Source organism: Rosa rugosa, chromosome 3 (genome assembly GCF_958449725.1).
Source record: "Rosa rugosa chromosome 3, drRosRugo1.1, whole genome shotgun sequence".
Lineage (NCBI taxonomy): Eukaryota > Viridiplantae > Streptophyta > Magnoliopsida > Rosales > Rosaceae > Rosa > Rosa rugosa.
In genome coordinates this window covers 10,265,871-10,289,948 of record NC_084822.1, presented here as the reverse complement: position 1 = coordinate 10,289,948, position 24,078 = coordinate 10,265,871, and the positions used below count along the sequence as shown (strand labels likewise).

Here is a 24,078-nt window from a genome sequence, read left to right as displayed (position 1 = left end):
CCTTGGCTCCCCTCAACTGATCAAATAGATCATCAATACGAGGCAAAGGGTATTTATTCTTCACGGTAACCCTATTCAACTTCCGATAATCAATGCACAACCTTAAAGAGCCATCCTTCTTCTTAACAAATAAAACCGGGGCACCCCAAGGAGACACACTAGATTGGATAAATCCTTTATCCACTAGTTCTTGTAACTGAGTCTTCAACTCTTTTAATTCAGCTGGGGCCATCCGGTATGGTGCCAAAGATATGGGTGTGGTGCCAGGGAGCAAATCGATAGTAAAATCTATCTCCCTAACAGGGGGTAAACCAGGTAATTCGTCAGGAAATACATCTGGAAATTTCCTAACCACCGGTATCTCTCTAATACTCAACTCCTCCCTGTTGGTATCCACCACATGTGCCAAATAAGCCTGACTCCCTTTGTTCAAAAGCTTCTCAGCGGTCAAAGTGGAAATCATACAAGAAGCTAGAACATTCCGATCACCCTGAAAGGTAATTATTGGCTTCCCTGGACTTTGAAAGACCACAATCTTACGAAAGCAATCAATATTGGCCCGGTGAGTAGCTAAAAACTCCATCCCCAAGATTACATCAAATTCAACAAGATCTAAAGGAATTAAATCGACTTCCAAATTAACACCCTCAATCAAAACACCACAACCTCTAAAAACCCACTCTATCTTAAGTGACGCTCCCGCAGGCAATAATACATACCACTCACCAATAAGGAGCGATGATGGCACATTCGCAAAGCATGCAAATCTACTCGACATAAAAGAATGTGAAGCACCAGGATCAATTAAAGTATAAGCAGGCTGACCAAAAACAGACAACGTACCAATAATAACATCTGGTGAGTCGCGACCCTCCTGCTGAGTCATGGCATGTAACCTAGCATGAGTGGTGGGACGTCCTCTCTGACCCCTACCCCGCTGCGGGCTGCCACGAGCTGCTGAATTGATACGGGCACCGCTAGTAGAAGCAACGGTACCACCAGTAGATGTACCGGCAAATGACTGACCAGCGGTCTGAAAAGGGGTAGATGCAACTCTCTGGGTCAATAGAGGGCAATCCCTCCTAAAGTGGCCCTGCTGTCCACACTCAAAGCACCCAACTGGCTGGTATTGCCCAAACTGGGCTGGTTGACTAGCTGGAGTCCTGTGCTGACTACTAGAACCAGCCCTGCTCTGCCCAAACTGGCGTCCACCAAACTGTCCCCGAGTGAATCTCCTGATACGCCCCCCGCGTCTAAAACGAGATCCGGCACTAGATCCACTACTCTGTCCACTGCCTACTGAAGATCCGGACCCAGAGGTAGAAGCAGCCTTCTTGGATGGACCCTGACTGGGACCACCCAAATCTCGAGGTCGGACACCAGACAGATACATGGTCTCAAGTCGCAGAGCAGCATTAACTGCATCAGAATAATTATCAAATGGCACTCCTGTCAACTGCTCACGATACTTACCCCCCAATCCATCAACAAACCTATAGATCCGCTCTCTCTCAGTGCCAACTAGATCAGGCACAAACTGGGCTAGCTGGGTGAACCGCTGCTCAAACTCCATCACAGTCTTGTCCCCTTTCTCTAGATGTAAGAACTCATACTTCATCCTGTCACGGATAGCTGTACCATAATACCGCTCAGTAAAATGTCCCTTGAACTGTTCCCAAGTGATTGGGCCATCATTCTCTAAATCCCTGCTAATCATATTCCACCAATCAAAAGCCACACCATCAAGAAAATCCACTGCTAAACCCACCTTTCGGTCCTCTGGGCAATGAATCTGAGTAAAGACCCTCTCCATTTTGTTCAACCAATTTTGGGCATCCAAAGCATCAGGAGCATGGGAGAAGCTATAAGCTCCATGCTTCTTCGCTCGCTCCATGGTAAAATCGGTTCTGGAGCCCGGCAGCGCTGCAGTCAACTGTTGAACAATACGACCCAAGGCTTCCGCTATTCCTCCAGGAACATTCTCATCTCCTGGAATGGGAGGGGTCTCCCCGCGATTTCGGCGTCTAAGAGGCATAGCACCTGAGATTGAAAAAGAATTAGATAGCTCACATCAAAGACACTAAGATAACTACCCTATACACTTGAAGAACATACTAGCATCGAAGAGCACATGATGGGGATCCGCCGCGGTCGGGCCATCACTCGGAAGATACTAGACGTCCTCAAATATATAAAGTAGTATAATTGACAGGAAACGGAAAACCTAATGCTCTGATACCAACTGTCAGGACCCACCCCGGAATTTCCCTCCTAACTCCGAGATGGACCTGCGGGGCCCACTTTTCGGGAAAATTCGACAGAACCTCCCCTAAAAATGGACAACCCTAAACCTACTGAAAACACTCCAAGTATAACAATTTCTATGCTTGAAGCCACCCTGCTACCAAGCAACAATCCGCAATTTCCAAGTGTAAACATCGAACTACTTATATAGATTACAACCCAGCAAATCAAGTCATTCAACTTCCTCCAATATTATACAACTCTCATACACACATAATTATACAAATGTATAAATCCACCCTTTTAAGTAATCAGAGCAATCTAAAGATCATACTCGAAATATAATACATAAAGTAGGTTAATAAATAACCTACTGAGGATAGATGGCAAAGGTGGTGCTAGCCTCCACTCCTAAGCCGGTCAGCAACGCTGCGATCTGGGCAATTGAAACCAAAGGGCCCAGGGGGAAAGTACATAAAAACGTTAGCGTGAGTGGACAAAATAAATAAGTATAAAGGAAGATAAGTTTATACTTTCCCACAAATTTAAATTATAAAATCTCGATGCATGCAACATTAATAAAACGTATTTCTTTAAATTTAAACTCGTGAAAAACATACCAGCCCCGCTGGTTAAAAGAAATCGGACTAGCCCCGCTAGTCAAGTAATGGTAAAATATGGGGAAGAAATTTCACCATACGAAAGAAGGGAGCCTCCCAGGCTCGGGTCGGAGTGTCCCACACTCTGGAGCATCCCATGCTCTGCTCTTACTCACCCACAAACACATAGTAAGCAGGGAGGAGTACTAATAGGCTAGCTAGCAATAAAATATAACGACCCAGGTATGGCGGGTAAAAACTATTAAAATCCAATAAATCCTTAAGGCTTCCCCATGTCCCACGAATAAAGAAAACACGGGTACGATTCCCAACCGTACCCAGAAATTCTCGTAGAATCGTATAAATTAACAACGCGTCCCACACGCTAAAGGAATAAGTAGATGGTCAATGAGGCATTCCCAATGCCAAAATCGATAATCAATAAATAAACATGGAGATTTACTCCAACAAAATTCAATTTGCAAATAAAGTCTCGAATCAACGAATATAAATATAATATAAATAATATAAATCCGGAAATCACATCGAAAACAATTCGTCGAAAGTCCACATCAAATATAAATTCGAATCCGAGTATAACAACTTAATAACCGAAACTCACAACCGGTATAAATCATAATACTTCACAAAAATCATCATTGGAAACAAATCCACGAGATAAATCGTAATCAAATTCCAAAAATCAATTCATATGCTCGGAAAATAATAGGTTAATTAAATAGAAAATACTTTAGTAAAATAAATGCATGCATCACTTATTTAAAACAAAAGTCCACTCACAGTGTACAGCTAAGCCTGTCGTCGATCCGAACCCTCCTCGAGGGAATCCTCCTCACGTCCTGTACAATATAACGCTCGTAAATCCATAATTACTGGATGGAAAACTAAATTACGATAAGTAAAACCAAACCCTAACATTAAATATATTTGCCCAAAACCTCCCAATCTCCTTCACTAATGTTATTCCCTTAATGTATGGGCTTTAGGGCCGAATCGAGGAAATCCGATGGATGGATTCCTCGCAATTCAATTAACAATTCCACCATTGAACAACATCAAAATCCATGTTCATTCCATCTCCAATTCTATCCCAAAGCTGCAATTATGAAACTAAATGTATAATTAACTATTTAGCTCAACAACAGAAGTTAAAGACTGGCCAAACACAGTCTCACGTGCCACCAACAGTGGCGGCGCGTGGCACCCACGCGCCGGTACCAACCTCCACCACCGGCTACCAAATTCCATGTATAGCTACAACTCAACCCACTGATTAATTTCTTCAACTACAACACATCCAAATAACAATTAAATACGGCCGAAATCATTTGATGAACACAAACCCAGAAATTCCTAAGAACCCTAGAATTTCATTTCGTCAATTCGACTCCTACACAATAAATCACGATACAAGGCCATAGGGGAAATGATCAGTGATGAAAACCGAACCTTCGACGCCGGTTTGGTGGCCGGAGATGGCCAGTATCGCCGGAAATCGCCGAAAAACCAAAACTGCTACAGTGATCTTCTTGGTTCAGTTCCGAGCTCCTCCGGTCGAGACACCGAGAAATACCACCATGGGTGTGACCAGAAGGAAGAGGCGAGCCTAGGGTGTCTGGGTTTCGTCGTGGGGTGGCCGGAAACGGAGGAATTCGGAGGAGGAAGGATCGGGCCGAAAGGGGGAGGAAGAATCGGGGGAAGAAGAAGAAAGAGTTACCGGGGCTAGGTAGATTTCCGAAAATGGAAATCTACCAACAGTAACTTCCATTTATATATTAATTACCATGAACAGTAACTCTTACATTTTTGGCCATAACTTTCACATACTAAGTCCAATTTTTACGCACCACATATGCACGCGCTCGGTTTAACGTCCCCTACAACTTTCATGATGAACATTTCTTCAAATTTTGACCCGAACAAAAAGTCAACTTTTAGGGCCACTAAATATCGATAAAAAGAAAAGAAAATTGAAAGTATTCGACAATTACCGTCCAAATAGTGCGTAAACCGTTAATTCTAGGTTCGGGACGTAACATATGTTGTGCTCAAATTATCACAATGCAATAACACAAGAAACTGAATATTAGCACCAAGTTCATAGAGAAGATAGCCTAACCACATTGTGTCTGCACAAGCATGAGCAAGGGAGCGGTATTCACTCTCGGCGCTGGAGCAAGCTATGGAAGGCTGCTTTCTAGAGCACCAAGAGATGAGATTTGAGCCAAGTTACACGAGATAGCCAAAAGTGGAATGCCTAGTGGTTGGACAACCAGCCCAATCAGCATCAGAATAGGCTGAGAGATTAACAGGCTGACGTTGAGGTTTAAAGAGTAATACATGTCCAAGAGTGCCCTTAACATATCGGAGAATGCGTTTGGCAGCAATGAGATGTGGTACACGCGGCTGACTCATGAACTGAGACACCAAGTTTACTACAAATGCAATGTCAGGACGAGTTATAGTAAGATACTGTAATGATCCAACCAATTCCCGAAAAGTTGTAGGATGTTCAAGAAGTGGTCCATCAGTAGCAGTAAGATCAGACTTGGCAGACATTGGTGTACTGACAGGCTTGCTCAACAAAAGATCATGCTTAGAGAGAATATCATGAGCATATTTAAGCTGATTTATGTGTAGCCCATGCTGATGAGTAGTAACCTGTAAGCCAAGAAAATAATGAAGGGGACCTAGGTCCTTGATGTCAAAACCTCGCCCAAGACACTGTACAAAGCTCTGAAGAAGATGGTCATTACTCCCAGTCACCACAATGTCATCAACATATAAGAGAAAATAGATAATATGTGGACCATGGCGATAAATAAAGAGAGATGGGTCTGCAAGACTCTGAGTGAAACCAGCAGATAATAGAAATGTGCTCATACGATGGAACCAAGCATGTGGTGCTTGTTTCAACCCATAAAGTGCTTTGTTAAGTTTGCAGATATGGTGGGGTTATAAAGGATCAACAAAGCCAGGAGATTGTACCATGAACACATCTTCCTTAAGAATGCCATGAAGGAAGGCATTCTTGATATCTAATTGCCTGAGAGGCCAACTTCGTGAAACAACAATAGTAATCATAGTACGAATAGTTGCAAGCTTAATAACAAGACTAAATGTTTCATCATAATCGATACCTTGTTGTTGATGGAAGCCTTTGGCAACAAGACGGGCCTTGTACCTTTCAACAGAGCCATCTGATTTCCTCTTGATACAGAAGACCCATTTGCAACCTACTGCATTCTGAGAAGGAGAGGGGGGCACAAGGGTCCATGTGTTGTTTTTGAGCAGTGCATTGATTTCTTCTGTCATTTCTTCTGTCATGGCCTAAAGCCATTCTGATTTTTGGGAAGCCTGGGAGTAACAGGAGGGTTTTGCAAGTTCAACCAAGGAGATGAGAGCGCGAGGTACAGGATAGCGAACCGTGCCATTGGTCTGTTGTCGGGGCTGAACAATCCCGTCACGGAGACGGGTCACCATACTGTGTTGGGGAGGAGGTGCTGCAGCGAGTTAAGCCGCGTTAGGTGCGGCTGCTGGCGGCGGAACAGAAACCTGCGGGAGAGGAGCGTTGGGTGGAGGAATGGGAGCCGGCGCGACTTGGGTCGCGGAGGAAGGACAGGGAAGTGGAGGCCCGGATGAGGGACTGGCGGCAGAGGACGAGACTGGGGTCGCAGAGTTTGGACCGGTGACGGAAGATGCAGTAGGGTTCGTTGGGGCTGGAACAGACTGAATCGCCGTAGTAGAATGGCGACCAGCATACTGGATGACGGGACGAGCATGGGAAGACTGTGGGAGCACGGGCTCAGAAGGAATGGCGTCGGTCGGAAGTCGCGGGGCCGGCAGTGAGGAGATGAGGCGGTCGTGAATCACTGGTGGAATTGGGTGAGTTGCAGGTGACGTTGGCATCGTGGAGATGGAAGTTGAAAAGTCAACTCGGTCAGAATGAGAAGGAATTTGTCCATTGGGAGAAGGAGACTGAGATGGGCCCATGTCAGATGGGGATGACAATGGGCTCGGCAGGTGGGCCTGCGGAGGAACTGGGCTAGACAATAGCACAAAATCTAGTGGATCAGCGGTAGTCTGTACCTGTAAATCTTTAAACGGAAAAGAATTTTCGTTAAATAAAACATGATGGAACACATAGACTCGACCTGTTTGGGGATGAAGACACCTATAGCCCTTATGATTAGGGCTGTATCCTAAAAAGACACACTCGACACTTTTACTGGACAGTTTATTGGAAATATAGGAACCTAAATGAGGAAAACAAGAGCAACCAAAGACACGGAGAGAGGAGTAGGATGGAGGAGTGCCATAAAGTCGAGAATGAGGAGTAGACCAATTTAGGACAGGAGTAGGAAGTAAATTAATAATATGAACAGAGGTTAAGGCTACTTCTACCCATAAATTTTGAGGAACCCCAGATGTAAGGAGAAGAGTACGGGTCATGGTGGCAATGTGGCGGTGTTTGCATTCAGTGAGGCCATTTTGTTGCAATGTATGTGGACATGAGAATCTTTGTTGTATTCCCAAAGACTTGCAAAAATGAGAAAAGGCATTATTCATATATTTTGTTCCATCATCACTCTGAAGGAATTTAATAGCCCCATTAAAAATATTCCGAATCATGACAACAAGAGTTTGAAAATGTGATAGAACCTCATTTTTGCGGCGCATTGGATATATCCATGTATAACGTGAGAATTCATCAGTGAACACAACATAGTATTTAAAGCCACTGACCGACAACAGAGGAGACATCCACACATCACTATGAATAATATGAAAAAGTTCGGAAGCAAATACATTATTGGATGGAAAAGGTAATTGGTGTGATTTGCTAAGTGCACAATCATGACAAAAATTACGAAAATGAGAAGGGAAACCAAGAGTTGACTTTAGAGAATCTAAGACATCAGCAGAAGGATGGCCCAGACGGTTATGCCAGAGAGAGGAATGAACGATTGTGAGAGCATGAGGAATTGTTGAGTCGAACAACAAAAGAACGGGATATAGCCCATTTTTACAAGGGCCCTGAAAAAGGAGACAACCAATGCGTAAGCAACGAATTTGATAAAAATCAGGAGCAAATAAGAAAAAGACAAGATTATCCTTAGTGAAGTGAGCAACAGATAAGAGATTTTTACGAATGGAAGGAATACGCAAGACATTTTCTATGGAGAATTTAGAATTGCCTACAGAGAATGGAAGGTTACCAGAATGAGTGACAGACATAGAATCACCATTACCCATATAAACGTTATAAGGACCACCATAAGGTTGAGAATTTTGAAGTGGCATTGCCGTCATGTGATGAGTAGCGCCAGTATCAGGATACCAATTGGGATCACCCAAAAAATGTGCACCAGCAAAGGGAGGGGCAGTGGTTGGGTCAGCGAAACGATGTGGACATTGAGAGAGATGATGCTGATTTGTGTGACAATTCGGACACCACTGTGGACCTGGGCCTAAAATCCCACTTTGCCAATTAGGATGTGCTGGCCACGAAGAAGAAAACCCGTGTTGGGGAAACACGGGCTGCGATGGCACAGTGGAGAAAAGACGAGACGCACCTCCAAGACGGCTCTGGTAGTGGCGACCGCCGGTGAAGGAGCGACGTTCGTCACGGCGCTGCGGAGGACCACGGGACTGGAGATCGGTGCCAAATTGGGGCTAGGCTTCGATGGTGAAGCCACAGGGCTAGGCGTTAGTGGCGGAACCGTGATGAAACAAGGCCGAAGCATGAGAATCAGAGGGAAGGACATTTTGCTGGGCTTCGAAGGCTAAGATCCTTGCACGAAGATCAGAAAAATCAGGGAGCGTAGACTGGGCAAGCGCCATACGCAGCATGAGGTATTCTTGACCAATGCCATGGAGTGTGGCTACGACAAGATCGGCATCAAATACTGGTTGATTGATGGAGGCCAGAGAGTCAGCAATTGACTTTGCTTGTTAGAGATACGCATCAACAATTTGGGTGCCCTTTTGGAGATCGAATAGCTGAAGCTTGAGACTTGTAGCACTGGCAACAGACTTTTGAACAAAATGGCCAGACAAGCAGTCCCAGATGGATTTGGAAGTGTCGAATCCAACAGTAAGACGAGCAATGTTTTCAGTTAAGGAAGTATTGAGAATGCTCACAATTTGTTGATCAACTGTTACCCATTTGGCATGCTCAGGATTGGAAATAGTCTTAGCCAGAGAGTCGTTGGTGGCAGAAGTGGTGATGGTGGCGTCTGGCTCTTGAATTGTTCCATCCACATAGCCCCAGAGATTTGCACCACGGAGGTAAGGTTTGATCTGTCATAGCCATACTAAGTAATTGGTTTCATTAAGTTTGATGAACTGAGAAGTGTTTTGGGTAGGCGTAGGGGTAGGGGTAGGGGTGTTGGAAGTCTTAGCCAGAGTGTCGTTGGTGGCAGGAGTGGTGATGGTGGTGTCTGGCTCTTGAATGGTTCCATCCACATAGCCCCAGAGATTTGCACCACGGAGGTAAGGTTTGATCTGTCATAGCCATACTAAGTAATTGGTTTCATTAAGTTTGATGAACTGAGAAGTGTTTTAGGTAGGGGTAGGGGTAGGGATGTTGGAAGAGGATGAAGCAGCCATGGATGACAAGAAAGAAGACACATAAGGAAGAGGAGGAAAGGAAATATAGGTTAGGATCCTAGACCTAGTCTGATACCATGAAGAAATTGATTTTCATTGATTTGTGCAATTGCACTCTTTACAATATATAGCAGCATACATGGTTACATTTATAAAAATTAAGCATTCAACTGTAATTACAACAATATCAAGCTGCTCAATCCTAGCCTTGTAACTGATGCTAAACTCTAGCCATAACAGATCCTTGATAATAGCAATATCAAGCTGGAGATTTGGTTGTTGTAACTGAAGCTTGATTTGAGGAAGAGATATGCAAAGAATCTGTGGTTCTAACAATAATGTTAAAAAATGATTTATTCTTTGACACACAACAGTCATTCCAGGCTTAGCAGTAGAATTGTGTTTATTAGCCAAGCCTACGAACAGGTATTCACTGTTAAAATGTGTTTGACCTTCCATGAGAGTAGTTGTCACATATGGTCTCAACAACACAACAAGGTAGGTCCGAGTATAATGAATGAAGAACAAGACTTGACTGAAAAATTGAAACACTAATCAAACAAATCCTAATATTAATTATGTCATTTGGGACCCATTCACTATACAACCATACAAAGAGCAGCCCAGGGGACCAAGCTGAGGCTAATACAAAGTATGCAAAGAGAGACATATTAAGCCAAAAAGCCATATTCCCATTTCCGGAGAAAGCTATTTCCACACCTCAAAATCAGTGACAACCAGTTTTGTATGGACAAGTGGTACCAAACATGGTGTTGAAGAATTTCCTTGCATAACATACTAAGGCTATGTTTGTTACGTGGGATTGGACTGGATTGGAGTAGCTTATTTTATTAAGTAAGACTTATCCCATGTTTGGCACACATGAGGACCCAATTAAATGAGATTGTGGAGTCCCCGCATCAGCTCCCAACCTTCTTACATAGAACCCCCAAATCTCACCGGACTGTGGAAGCAAGGGCTTCAACAACGCTCATTAGTCTCTCCATCCCTTTCGCGCGCTTCAGCCTCGCCTCTCCATCTCTTTCGCGCTTCAGCCTCATCTCTTCACTCTCGATCAAGCTTCATCCTCCTTGAACTGCTCATCCAGGTTCAATTTCTTCTCTCTCATGCTCCTTTTGCTTTGATTCTGATTCCCTCTTCCCTTCGACCCCTTCTAGCTTCTTCTTCTTGTGTATCTACTGTGATTTGTTAAATTGAAAACTATGGATTGATTTTCTATGAACAATTGTTTATGGGTTCTAACAATTGGTGTCTGGGTAGCTTGATTTGCTAAGAATTGATCAATTTCAAGACTGGTTTTTTCTTCTTCTTTTAACAACGTCTGTGTTTTATTTTTCTCCTTTCTCCTTTTTGCTGCCTTCTTCTTTTCCCTCTTTTCCGTTTTGCTTCCCTCTTTTTCCTCTTTTGTTTTTCTCTCCTTTTTGCTGTCTCCTTCTTTTCCCTCTTTTCCGTTTTGCTTCCCTCTTTTTCCTCTTTTGTTTTTCTCCTTTCTCCTTTTGTTGTCTCCCTTTTACCTTTTGTTGTCTTCCTTTTCCCTTCCGTCTATATGTTTTCTCCTTCTTGTAAAAGATTAATTTAATTCAGATAAAAGAAGGAAAAACTTGCTCCATCAGATATGTATTTTCTACACATATTAATTGCTTTACAATAACAGACGCTACTGTGAAAACTTGCTCCAAAAAACTTCTTCTTTGGTTGGTTGTTTTCATTGATTTTGGATGTTACTGTGAAATCTTAGATATGGATCGAAGGCAAATTATGTTGCTCTTATTGGTGGAGTTGTGGCACCTAGAGACAATGTGTGCTTGTACTATGCTTGTGCTACTGATGTTTAATTTGAGACGAAGACGTGCTGAAAGACATGCTCTAAATAATCGTTCATTCGTTAGACGTGAGACTCGTTTGAGTTATCTAGATAATATTATAGGTAATAGTGACACTGAATGTGTACACGAATTAAGAATGGATAGAAGGGCTTTTGGCCTTTTGTGTGAACTGCTTCGCACAGATGGAAAGATAAAGAGTGATGGTTTGGTGTCTGTGGAAGAGCAAGTATGTATGTTTTTACATATACTTTCACATCATGTGAAGAATCGTACTATTAGAGGTAGATTTTTTCGATCTGGAGAGACTATTAGTAGGTATTTCCATTCTATACTACAAGGTGTTTTACGATTGCAAGGTAGTTTGTTGAGGGTACCTGATCCGGTACTTGCTGACTGCACAGATCGTAGATGGAAGTGCTTTAAGGTTAGTTTTTTTAGGGACTCCAGTTATGCCTTTTCTGATTGTTAAAGGTTCATCTCTATATATGCAGTTTATAAACTTCATGAATATATATATTTTGTAATAGAATTACTTGGGGGCACTAGATGGAACTTACATTAGAGTGCGTGTACCTGCAATTGACAAGCCAAGATACCGTACAAGAAAGGGTGAAGTTGCTACAAATGTGTTAGCTGCTTGTTCTCGTGATATGCAGTTCATATTTGTCTTACCGGGTTGGGAGGGATCGGCATCGGACTCTAGAGTTCTTCACGATGCAGTGACTAGGCCGAATGGATTAAGAGTTCCCACTGGTAAGGCTATTGGATTAGTTGTGTAGATTAAATTAATGCAGTTTATGTGCCTTTCACACACTAATAGGAATTTTTATTTTGGCTATTAGGTTATTATTACCTTGTAGATGGGGGTTACACAAATGGTGAAGGATTTCTTGCACCATATAGAGGAACAAGGTATCATTTATCAGAATGGGATGAAAGAAATATGCCTAGGGATCATGTGGAATATTTTAATATGAAGCATTCGAAGGCAAGAAATGTCATAGAACGGTGTTTTGGAATGCTAAAAGGAAGGTGGGGAATACTAAGGAGTCCATCATTTTATCCAATAAAGACACAATGCCGCATAATTACGGTTTGTTGTCTTTTACATAATTTTATTAGGAGAGAAATGTCCATTGATCCGATGGAGTATGCAGTATGTGAATTAGATGCTCAAAATGGGGAAGAAGTTGATGTAGTTGGCACGGTTGAAGCGTCTAATCAATGGACTACTTGGAGGAATGAATTAGCTTCACAAATGCATAATGAATGGACGGGAAGAAGGGTTGTAAGGGCTGCCGGAGATACAGGGGTTTCAGGTGCTGCTGCAAGGGCTGCAAGGGCTGCAAGGGCTGCAAGGGATGCAAGAGCTGCAAGGGATGCAAGGGATGCAAGGGCTGCAAGGGATGCAAGAGCTTCAAGAGAATAAATCATTGACGGAATGCTTTAAATACATCTAATAAGTACTAAGGATCATTATTTATATAGTTTTTGATTTGTTGTGAACACTAATGCATTTTAATTCTTAGGAGTGTTTTTCTACTAAGTACTAAGGATCAATTCCAGTTGCTTCAACCATCTGTTGAGTGTTTTTCTACTTGAGAATAAACATGGGTTTGTTTATTGAGTTTCTTTTGTAAATCTACTCTCGTGATATGTAGCTTGGTGATGTTATTGTTATCTTCTGTAAAGAGAGAAACAATCTGCGTGTTCAATTGTTTGGGAATCTACTATGCTGCATAATGGGGAGTGATTGCATTTCTATATTGTGGATTGTTCGAATGGATGCAGTGCAACCACTCTTTTTGCACTTTCTCCTTTTTGCTGTCTCCTTCTTTTCCCTCTTTTCCGTTTTACTTCCCTCTTTTTCCTCTTTTGTTTTTCTCCTTTCTCCTTTTTGCTGTCTCCTTCTTTTCCCTCTTTTCCGTTTTGCTTCCCTCTTTTTCCTCTTTTGCTTTTCTCCTTTCTCCTTTTGCTGTCTCCCTTTTACCTTTTGTTGTCTTCCTTTTCCCTTTCCTCTATATGTTTTTTCTACGCATATTAATTGCTTTACAATAACAGATGCTACTGTGAAAACTTGCTCCAAAAAACTTCTTCTGGTTGTTTTCATTGATTTTGGATGTTACTGTGAAATCTTAGATATGGATCGAAGGCAAATTATGTTGCTCTTATTGGTGGAGCAAGACGGGGAGCCTAGAGACAATGTGTGCTTGTACTATGCTTTACAATAATAGATGCTACTCTAAGCTTTGAGTCTATATGCGTATGAGTGTATTATTTGAGTCTATATGCGTATGAGATATAGCTTTTCTGTAGGTATGTGATGTCCAAGTTGATGTGAATTGCTGTGTCTCGTCTTAGGCAAGAAAAATCTCAATATTGATCTTCTAATTTCCACATTTTGAATTGATGCACAAATCCTTCTTTAGTAACTGTACTGAAAATGCAAATTCAGAAGGATTTGATTTTGGTGGTAAGAATTAAATCAATTAGTTCTTGACGAAGTTTTTGTTAAAATCCTTTTTCTTACCTAAGAGGAACCTAGACACAGCCATTTACCACTTATGCTCTTTAGATAATCATGTTTATGTTTCCTTGACCATGTCATGTTGATTTTTTTAGAAAATGGAAAGTGGTGATGAAAATACAGAGCAAGGGAAGTCAAGACGTGTATGGACCAGCTTTGAAGAAGAGTCTTTGTTGAATGTTCTTGACGGAATTATTGCTGGAGGACAACGCTACGACACTGGTAGTTTCAAATCTGGTACTTTAATCAAAATAGAGAATGCTTTAAATCTTTTATGTCCCAATTCCAATCTGAAGGCAAGTCCACATATTGAGTCAAAGTTGAAGAAACTTAAGAAAGATTATAGCATAATCTATGACATGATGAACAAGAGTGGATTTGCATGGAATGATATCAAAAAGTGCATTGAAGTTGATAGTAATGAAGTATGGGAAACGTATTTGCAGGTAATGAGGAAGTTTCATTGAGTTTGATTTTTAAGCTAACTTATTTCATTGCTGCACTTTGATCGATTCATTTTCTGTTTCTGTCATAGCACAACAAAAAGGCAAAGGGATGGAGAAACAAGAAGTATCCATTATTTGATAGACTAGCTACCATCTTTGGGAGTGACCGTGCTACTGGAGATGGGGCTGAGGTCCCTGCTGATATGATGGAGGAGCAGAGCAACAATGAAGATGATATAGGCATTGGGAATGACACAAGCCCCATGTCAATGAGGCAAGATAGCACTGGACAATCTCAGGTCAGTCAGAAAAAGAGGAAAAGAAATGATGAAGATAAAATTATGCTTGCATTGGATAAATTGTTTGAAGAATCTGGAAAAAGAATGCAAGCAGTGACTGATGCCATAGTGAAAGGTGATGAAGATCGATCTGATATTGCTAAGGAACTTAAGAAAATGGGACTTTCTGTTCTAGACCAAATTGAGGCATTTAAAATCATTTTGGATAAGCCCCAAAACATATCTGTGTTCATGTCCTTAGATGATGAAGTGAGGAAAGTGTATGTCGAGAACTTGCTTGCGGGCACTGCTAGAGGATCTACCTAGCTGCTGTTGCAAGATATGTTCTTTTTTTTGTTTGGACAACTACAACAGTTGCTGCCTTAACACATGTTGGACAAGTTCCTTCTTTTGCTAGATTAACATTCATTTTTGTAATTGCTAGATGGAACATTATTAGCATGTGGAATGTTAAATCAGTGTATCACTGTGTTGTATTAATAGGTGGACTTGTTGATGTGTAAAAACTAACTACAAAGTATGTAGATTGTGGTTGCTCTTCTCAATCTATGATTATTTTGCTGTATGTGAACTTTGCTGCAAATTACCAACTTTTAGTCCAATACACTAACAAACATGGGATATGACTATTTTCACTATTCTGCTCTTTAGTCCTAAGCAGTACCAAACATGGGTCATGTATTAACATAGCATATCCCAGGCTAGAAGAGTCCTGGACTATTATATGAAATAAGCTTGGGGATAATAGTCCCATGTAACAAACATAGCCTAACAAACATGGGATATGACTATTTTCACTATTCTGCTCTTTAGTCCTAAGCAGTACCAAACATGGGTCATGTATTAACATAGCATATCCCAGGCTAGAAGAGTCCTGGACTATTATATGAAATAAGCTTGGGGATAATAGTCCCATGTAACAAACATAGCCTAAATGCTTCTAGTATTACTCAACCAATGAGTGAGCGGTGGAGAGTATATACTTTCCACAGATAATAATATAATTACTGAAATTGAATATTATAAGCAGCACGGGGTTTTGTAAAATTTAAACTTGTAAGCAGTATATATGGTTTACCTGATCTTATATCTTCTCCAACTTTTCCTCTATTATTCAGTTGTCGCCTAATCATTGAGTATATCATAACCCACCAGTATATGTGGAACACAAGCAGCGTCAGTAACATCGTATTGAACACAGTACAGTGTTATATGAGAGGACTTTGACAAATCCAAGTGCTTAACAAGGTCGTAGCTGTAAAAAAGCAACCATAAGAACAGATAAGTGGGAGGAGCCACCGTACATCTATATGTGGTATAATAAAATGATTTACCATGAGAGCAGACCTTGATGAGCTTATGACCCAAAACTCCAAAAGGGGAAGTATATCAACCGCAGTATGAGCCATGAAACAGCAAAACATCCAAAGAACACACTTGCTGCAAGCTCCTTCTCGGAATATTTGAAGACCTTGGCAGCTTCCATGAATACATCACTCCCATCATGCAGGGCAAGAATGATTGAGCCAATCCGGAAAAAGCTGCAAGCGGACAGTGTGTTACTTTTAGTCTTAGTTGATTGTTTCAAGTGAAACTGATTTAATACATGTACAAACCAAGATAATTTTAAGTATATTGGGCAGCGATATGGATATCACATGGCTACAGCATATCAGATTGGAGATAACATAGGACCATTTTAGGACTAATTATTTTGCCCATATTTTCTTGCAGGCATTGTAAAACCATAGTTATATGCTCACAACATATGCACAACAATCATAAAAATGATTAAGGCTTACCTTCAGCAATAACAGTCATGGATTCCATCTTATGCAACTGCTTAACTCGATCACTGAATGTGGTCTTCTGTTACTTACCAACTTGCTTCTCAATGGACAGAACAATATGCAATAGTTGTGGTAGTAATCAGGGACCAATTCATCTGTATATATATGAGACTTAAACCTCAAGAAGCTTCCCATTAAAGCATTCCTTGTCGGTTTAGGTTTCACTATTAGATTCCTAATGTATCACAACTTGTAGCCTTTCTTGTAGACTAAGCAATGAATTACTATCCTTAATGAATTGATACACTACTTCATTAAGTCACTAGTATTGATTCACTGTTTGTATCCATGTTAAACTAGGATTGATATTAAGCTAATCATCAATTACTTTATGATGATATGTGTTATGTCCATATTTGATCTTACAATCTCCCCCTTGGACTCACACATATCATGCTCGATGATTTGCACCAGAGAACATCAAAACCTACTTAACTTACTGAAGTGCGCGCCAGATAACAAACTCAAATCGAAAATCCATTCCAACATGGTCAGATCACAGTTACTTATGTAGAGCAAGAAACAGTATACATTTTAACAAAAATGCAGAGTTTCAAAACCACTAACACAAGCTTCTGCAATCTACATATGTTCAACCAGAAGTGATACAATATATGTTAATGTGTATCAACAAGTAAACATATATTAGGTCCTACTTTATGTTTCTAAAACTAGAAACTCAAGCAAATTTACTGAACACTGATGGCTTAAAAAATATTGCTTGAACCTTAACATCATGCTTCACATGATTTAAGCCATCTGATAGCAAGTATAACTTTAAACACAAAATCGATAATTTTCAGAACATTCAACAAAAACTGCAGCAATAACCAGAATCTGAAAATACCTCAAAATTTATTAATAATAAAATCTGTCATTACAAATAAGTTGTGATAAATAAAGTCAAAAGATCACAACTAAAAAATACAAGAACTCAAAAACCTTAGAAATTTAAATTGCTCCAACTGGATTAACTCTATACTGAACCTAAGCATCTAGATTAGCTAAAACTCCAATGCTGGCTGTATGTTTCTGGAATGCTGCTACTGACAAGGCCTTGGTGAAGGGGTCTGCTAGCTGCGAATTCGTGTCAATGCTCAAAACAGCTATCTCACCATGCTTAACCCTTTCTCTAACACTGTAATACTTTAAATCAATGTGTTTAGAATTATTTGACCTTTTACTGTTCTTACTGAAGAAAACAGCTGCTTCATTATCACAATAAATCACAAGTGTGCCTGCCACAATGTGACTTAACACTTTGGTCTGCATCAAGAAATTCCTGATCCAAAGTCCTTCACACACAGTTTCATATACTGCAATAAATTCAGCTTGCATGGTGGAGGTTGAAACTAGTGTTTGCTTCATGGTTTTCCAAGCAACTGCACCTCCTGCTAGCATGTACACATATCCACAAGTTGACTTCTTGGAGTCTGGATAGTTCCCTGCGAAATCAGAATCTGAAAATCCAACGAGTTTCAGATCCTCCACTTGCCTATAAACTAGCATGTGATTCTTTGTTTTCTGCAGGTACCTCAACACTTTCTTCCCAGCTACCCAATGTTCATGGCCTGGATTAGACTGGAATCTCGATAAAATCCCTACTGCAAAAGACAAGTCTGGCCTAGTGCAGACTTGTGCATACATGAGACTTCCTACAAGTCTAGCATAAGGCTTTGACTCCATATTTTCTTTCTCAACATCACTTTTGGAACTTTGCTTCTTGGTTAGTTTATCACCCTTGGACATGGGGACTTCTCCAGCTGCACACTTCTCCATACCAAATCTCTTCAAAACTTTGGTGATATAATTCTGTTGAGACAAACCAAGTAGTCTCTGTGCTCTATCTCTTTTAATCTCAATGCCTAGTACATAGGATGCTTCTCCTAAGTCTTTCATGTCAAAATTCTTTGACAGAAAGCTCTTGGTGTCTTTAAGCAGTTTAAAATTACTGCTAGCCAAAAGTATATCATCGACATAGAGTACTAGGAAAATAAAATTGTTCCCAATTGTCTTCAAGTAAACACACTCATCAACAAGATTCTCTGTAAATCCAAAAGTAGAAATCACAGAATCAAATTTCTTGTACCACTGTCTAGAAGCTTGTTTTAGGCCATAAATTGATTTTCTTAACCTGCATACTAAGTTTTCACTTCCAGCTTGCACAAAACCTTCTGGCTGCCTCATATAAATCACTTCATCTAGTTCACCATTCAAGAAGGCTGTTTTAACATCCATTTGGTGCAGCTCCATATCAAAATGAGCTACTAAAGCCATGATTATCCTAAAAGAGTCTTTTGTAGAAACTGGAGAAAAAGTCTCAGTAAAATCAATGCCCTCCTTCTGTGTAAAACCCTTGGCAACTAATCTTGCTTTATGTCTCTCTACATTGCCATTTGCATCTCTTTTGGTTTTGAAAACCCATTTACAACCTATAGGTTTCTGATTAGGGTCAGGTTCAACTAATTCCCAAACTACATTTTGGCTCATGGAATCAATTTCTGCTTCCATTGCTAGCTGCCATTGGTGAGATTCATTACTTTCAATAGCCTGGTTAAATGTAGTTGGATCACTGTCCTCTGCACAGTCCATTTCAATTTCTGCTTCTTGCAGATAAACAATGTAGTCACTATCTTCCCCCCCATAAGTTGGTTTTCTTGCTCTCTGTGATCTTCTAGGCTGAGGGTTGACAGGGACTTGATCAGTTACAGGGTCAGTTACTTGACCAGTGACAGTTACTTGGTTAGTTACTTGACCAGTGACATGGTCAGTTACTTGTCCAGCGACAGTTACTTGGTCAGTGACTTGACCAGTGACAGGTACTTGACTAGTTACATGGTCAGTGACATGACCAGTTACATGACCGGTTACTTGATCAGGGACAGTTACGTGGTCAGTTACTCGACCAGTGACTCGATCAGTTACATCTTGTTCTAAAGGCAATACAACACTTATATTCTCATCCGACACAATTTCCTCAAAATCTGAGGTTAAATCCTCAAGGTTTGTATTGTGAACTTTTTCACTTAGAAACTTTACTTGATGTGTTTCAAAAATTCTAGGTGAATGATGAGCAGAATATAATTTATAGCCTTTAGATTTATCTGGATAACCTATAAAATAGCAACTAACTGTCTTAGGATCAAGTTTATTCAAGCTTGGATTATAAATCCTAGCTTCTGCATGACATCCCCAAACATGGCAGTGATGAAGACTAGGTTTTCTGCCACACCAAAGCTCAAAAGCAGTATTTTCTATGGCTTTATGGCTTTGCTAGGTGTTCTGTTGCAAATATAATTTGCAGTTTTTAAAGCCTCACCCCACAGAAATTTAGGCAAACCTGTTGTACACATCATACATCTAACCATGTTCAAAAGAGTCCTATTCTTTCTCTCTGCAACACCATTCTGTTGTGGTTTATAGGGTGTTGTATATTGAGCTTTAATTCCATTGGCTTGCAAAAACAAGGCAAATGGACCCTTTTGTTGGCCGGATTCAGTGTACTTGCCATAGAACTCACCCCCTCTATCTGATCTCACTGTTTTGATTTTCTTTTCTAGTTGATTTTCTACCTCAGACTTAAAGATTTTAAAGGCTTTCAATGCTTGTGTCTTTTCTGAAAGTAGATAAATATAACTGTATCTAGAAAAATCATCAATGAATGTGATAAAATACACATTCCCACAGATAGTTTGATGCCTAAATGGTCCACATATATCAGTGTGTATGAGTTCTAATAAATTTTGGCTTCTATATGCAGTCTTCTTTCTAGTATTAGTTATTTTTCCCTTAAAGCATTCAACACAATCTGTTAGATCAGAAAAATCAAGTTCATTTAGGATGTTGTTTTTCACCAAAATTTTCAGTCTCTCTTTTGAAACATGGCCGAGTCTTCTATGCCATAAAAATGCAGACTTTTCATTTAGTTTGGTTCTTTTAACACCTGTTAAAGTGCTAGTACTGTTGGTGTTATTTTCAACAAGTAAAATTTCTTGTTGAGCCATTGAACAATTTAACTGTAAATAATCATTCATAATAACACCAGAACCAATTTGAACAGCATTTTTAGAAATAAGAATTCCATTACTATCCATAACAAGTCTACAACCAGATTTTACTAAAAGAGAAACTGAAACCAAATTCCTTCTCATGGAAGGTACATAAAAAACATTGTCCAGAACTAATAATTTTCCTAATCCTAAATCGAGCTTTAAGGTTCCAATAGCCTTGACTGTCACTCTCATGTCGTTGCCTACACACAGGTTCACTTCATCACTTTTTGGGATTCTCCTCCTTATGAATCCCTGCAAAGAATTAGTAATATGAATAGGTGAGCCTGAATCTATCCACCAAGACTGTGGTTCAACATTTATAAGATTAATTTCTAAGGAAAAAACTGTATTAGAAAAAATCTTACCCTTTTTGGCTAACCAATTCTTATAGCCAGTGCAGTCCTTTTTCATGTGTCCTACTCTTTTGCAAAAGTAGCACTTGAACTTGAATGACCTGTTTTCCTTGGCCACTGCAGCTGTTGAACTCTTAGTTATGGCTTTGGTAGGCTTGAGCTTGTTCTGGGGCTTTTTCCTTTTAGGCTTCTCAATGAGGTTAATGGTTGTAGCAGGTTCCTTTTCTTCCTTGATCCTAGATTCCTCATCCACACAGATGGATATAAGTTCATCTAGAGTCCAGTTTCCCTTTTGAGAGTTGTAACTGGTCCTAAGATGACTAAAACTGTTAGGCAAGGAATGTAGTGCATAATGCACTACTTGCTCATCCCTAACCCCCATTAAGAGTTCCCTGAGTCTGCCATTTATATTGATCATCTTCATAATATGCTCTCTAACTCCCCCTGAACCCATGTACTTCAAATCATGAAACTCCTTAGTCAGCCTAGCTGCTTCTGCTTTTTCACTTTCTTTAAACTTAGCACCTATGAGTTCCAGAAAATCTGATGCTAGCTCAGGCTCTTCTATACTTCCCCTGACAGTCTTAGACATAGATGTTCTGATGAGGTTCTTAGCCATTCTATTGGATCTATGCCACTTCTTGTAAAGGTCAGTATCTTTCTTGGTGCTCTTTTCATTTAACTCTTCAGGCTTATTCTCAGTAAAGCAGTAGTCTATGTTCTCATGCATTCCCATATAATTTTCCACAGAGTCTAGCCAAGCTCTATAGTTGGTTCCAGTTAACATCAAGACACTGTTCAAGTTCATGTAAGAGTTACCTAAGGAGCAAAACAAAAATTCGAGTGAGTTCTCAGTTTGTAAAGAAAATATGTTTAAGTTTTCTGTGTTTTATTTAGCTTTAAGTAACCAAAACAAGAACATACAGAAAACCTAAACAACCATACTTGCATTCATGTCAGTCCATAACAAAAACAATATTAAGCATCACTTTTGAGCAGAAACTTTATATCCTGGAGTTCTTTATCAATATGCCATGTTCAATGAAAACAAGTTATCCAAAGAAATTTATCCACATCTTTAGACAGAAGAAAATTTTCTAAGTATCCGAATTTATTTTCATCAAGCATGCATACTGCTGTTTTGTATTCTAAAACCACACTTGACCACTTCTTTGGAAGATAAAACTGAAGCATAGTTTTAAAACACAAAACACAATTTCAGTTTTGTTACTCGATCAGGTACAGTTACTTGGTCAGTTGCTTGGTCAGTTACTTGACCAGTTACACGTACCTGATCAATGTTTTCTGCCAACATCAATGAAGGATGCTTTGTGCATCATAATCACTTATGCCAACAAAAAACCACAAAACATATGAGCTCTTTTACTTTACATTCTATCCAGATTCATCCTTGTAAGAAAATTAAGCTCTTGTATCTGTCAACTTTAACGTGTAAACAAAATCTGGGAGATTTCTGTTCTTCATACAATTTTACACAATCACAGATACAATACCATATCATCAATCAATTCAACATGCATATTCAAGCATAACCAAAATTGATTCGATTCCAAGAAACCACAGAACAAACAAGAAATTGTAAATTTCATCCGGTCACCATCTACTCTAGCCTAACGCACGCCGGGAATGCAACTAGGGTTCTTGGGCACAATCAAAAATTCAATTATCATGCTATGAATCAAAACAATTTTCACAGAAAAACCTGTTTTTGCTTTTTCCCCAATCTGCTGCTTAAAAAAAAAATCATAGCGGAAGCGTGAATTTTATAATTAACCAGATGCAGCAGTCGACTTAAGTAACTTACCTTGATCAGGTACCTGACCAGTTACTTGGTCAGTTACCTGGTCAGTTACTTACTTGGTCAGGTACCTGACCAGTTACATGACCAGTGACTTGGTCAGTAACCTGATCAATTACTTGACCCGTAAAGCAAAAACCCTTAAAAAAAAATTTATGTTTGTTTTGCAAAACCCTAAAACGATTTTTCATATTTGTGAGCCTATGCTCTGATACCAATTGTAAAACCATAGTTACATGCTCACAACATATGCACAACAATCATAAAAATGATTAAGGCTTACCTTCAGCAATAACAGTCATGGATTCCATCTTATGCAACTGCTTAACTCGATCACTGAATGTGGTCTTCTGTTACTTACCAACTTGCTTCTCAATGGACAGAACAATATGCAATAGTTGTGGTAGTAATCAGGGACCAATTCATCTGTATATATATGAGACTTAAACCTCAAGAAGCTTCCCATTAAAGCATTCCTTGTCGGTTTAGGTTTCACTATTAGATTCCTAATGTATCACAACTTGTAGCCTTTCTTGTAGACTAAGCAATGAATTACTATCCTTAATGAATTGATACACTACTTCATTAAGTCACTAGTATTGATTCACTGTTTGTATCCATGTTAAACTAGGATTGATATTAAGCTAATCATCAATTACTTTATGATGATATGTGTTATGTCCATATTTGATCTTACAGGCATAACATAAGACCCATTAGGGGAAGAGTTAGATAATTGCCTGATGAGCTTTAAATTAAAGATTGATTTGACTGAGGCAGTTATAAATTCATGATGATGTAGTTTTAATTATTGTTGCATTCGATATGCACTTCTTTATAGATCTATCATTAGTTGATATTATCACTTTTAACATCAATATAAACATTAGCATCATTTTAATTGTTTTAGTATCAACTTCACTATTATCCAGATTACCTGCAAACATTGCAAGTTTGCAACCCTTCTGATATATGCTTCAAGAAGACGCGAATAACATTTGATGAATTTTAACAAGTTGGATATGACCCAAAATTACCTGGAAAGCTTTATTACTTGCTTGTTTTGGCTTTGGAAGTTTTGCTCTGTTTAGTTATGTGATTTCTTGCATTCTTTATGTTGCTCTGTTTTTTTATATATCTTGCATGTCTGAGAAGAAAGGGGAAGTTCTTTCGATTCAATACCATGCCAAGACCTGTAGACGCCTTTCCCATTAATTGATCCACGGTCCACTGTTTTACAGTTTTAGAATTCAACTTACAAAATGTTAGCAACAATTATCCAAGAAACAGAACTCTTGCATTGCAGTCCTTCATATATAAACAACAAGAAGCCGAATATCATTTGACGGATTTTAACATGGTTTCACAGCTAAGTGACCCAAAACTACAACAGGTGGTGTTGCCATTGC

The 24,078-nt window shown here is 39.8% G+C and overlaps 2 protein-coding genes across 5 annotated transcripts; one reads left to right on the top strand and one right to left on the bottom strand.

Moving 5' to 3' along the window:
- Positions 1-638: 638 nt before the first annotated feature.
- On the bottom strand, positions 639-3,703 carry LOC133737186 (uncharacterized). The gene is made up of 4 exons (XM_062164794.1): positions 3,645-3,703; positions 2,619-2,680; positions 727-2,040; positions 639-646 (listed from the first exon to the last, which is right to left on the bottom strand). Exons 3-4 carry the CDS (start codon positions 2,033-2,035, stop codon positions 639-641), a joined length of 1,317 nt encoding a protein of 438 aa, XP_062020778.1. The 5' UTR covers positions 2,036-2,040; positions 2,619-2,680; positions 3,645-3,703.
- A 6,587-nt stretch (positions 3,704-10,290) lies between these two features.
- LOC133735861 (uncharacterized) lies at positions 10,291-15,160 on the top strand. 4 transcript variants are annotated; one of them, XM_062163297.1, is made up of 4 exons: positions 11,840-12,076; positions 12,166-13,527; positions 13,946-14,296; positions 14,386-15,160. In XM_062163297.1, exons 2-4 carry the CDS (start codon positions 13,066-13,068, stop codon positions 14,899-14,901), a joined length of 1,329 nt encoding a protein of 442 aa, XP_062019281.1. In that variant the 5' UTR covers positions 11,840-12,076; positions 12,166-13,065; the 3' UTR covers positions 14,902-15,160. The 4 variants fall into 4 exon arrangements, with proteins under 4 accessions (XP_062019282.1, XP_062019281.1, XP_062019283.1 ...); XM_062163299.1 differs by having other exon boundaries at positions 12,166-13,796; XM_062163300.1 differs by having other exon boundaries at positions 11,841-12,076; positions 12,166-13,639.
- The last annotated feature ends 8,918 nt before the right edge of the window (positions 15,161-24,078 follow it).

Bases quoted from the DNA above. Each gene is read 5' to 3' on its own strand.
- LOC133737186 (XM_062164794.1), bottom strand. From the start codon at position 2,035: ATGCCTCTTAGACGCCGAAATCGCGGGGAGACCCCTCCCATTCCAGGA.
- LOC133735861 (XM_062163297.1), top strand. From the start codon at position 13,066: ATGGGGAGTGATTGCATTTCTATATTGTGGATTGTTCGAATGGATGCA. The intron at 13,528-13,945 runs GTGTGCTTGTAC...TGATTTTTTTAG, and splicing joins ACGGGGAGCCTAGAGACAAT to AAAATGGAAAGTGGTGATGA. The intron at 14,297-14,385 runs GTAATGAGGAAG...TTTCTGTCATAG, and splicing joins TATGGGAAACGTATTTGCAG to CACAACAAAAAGGCAAAGGG.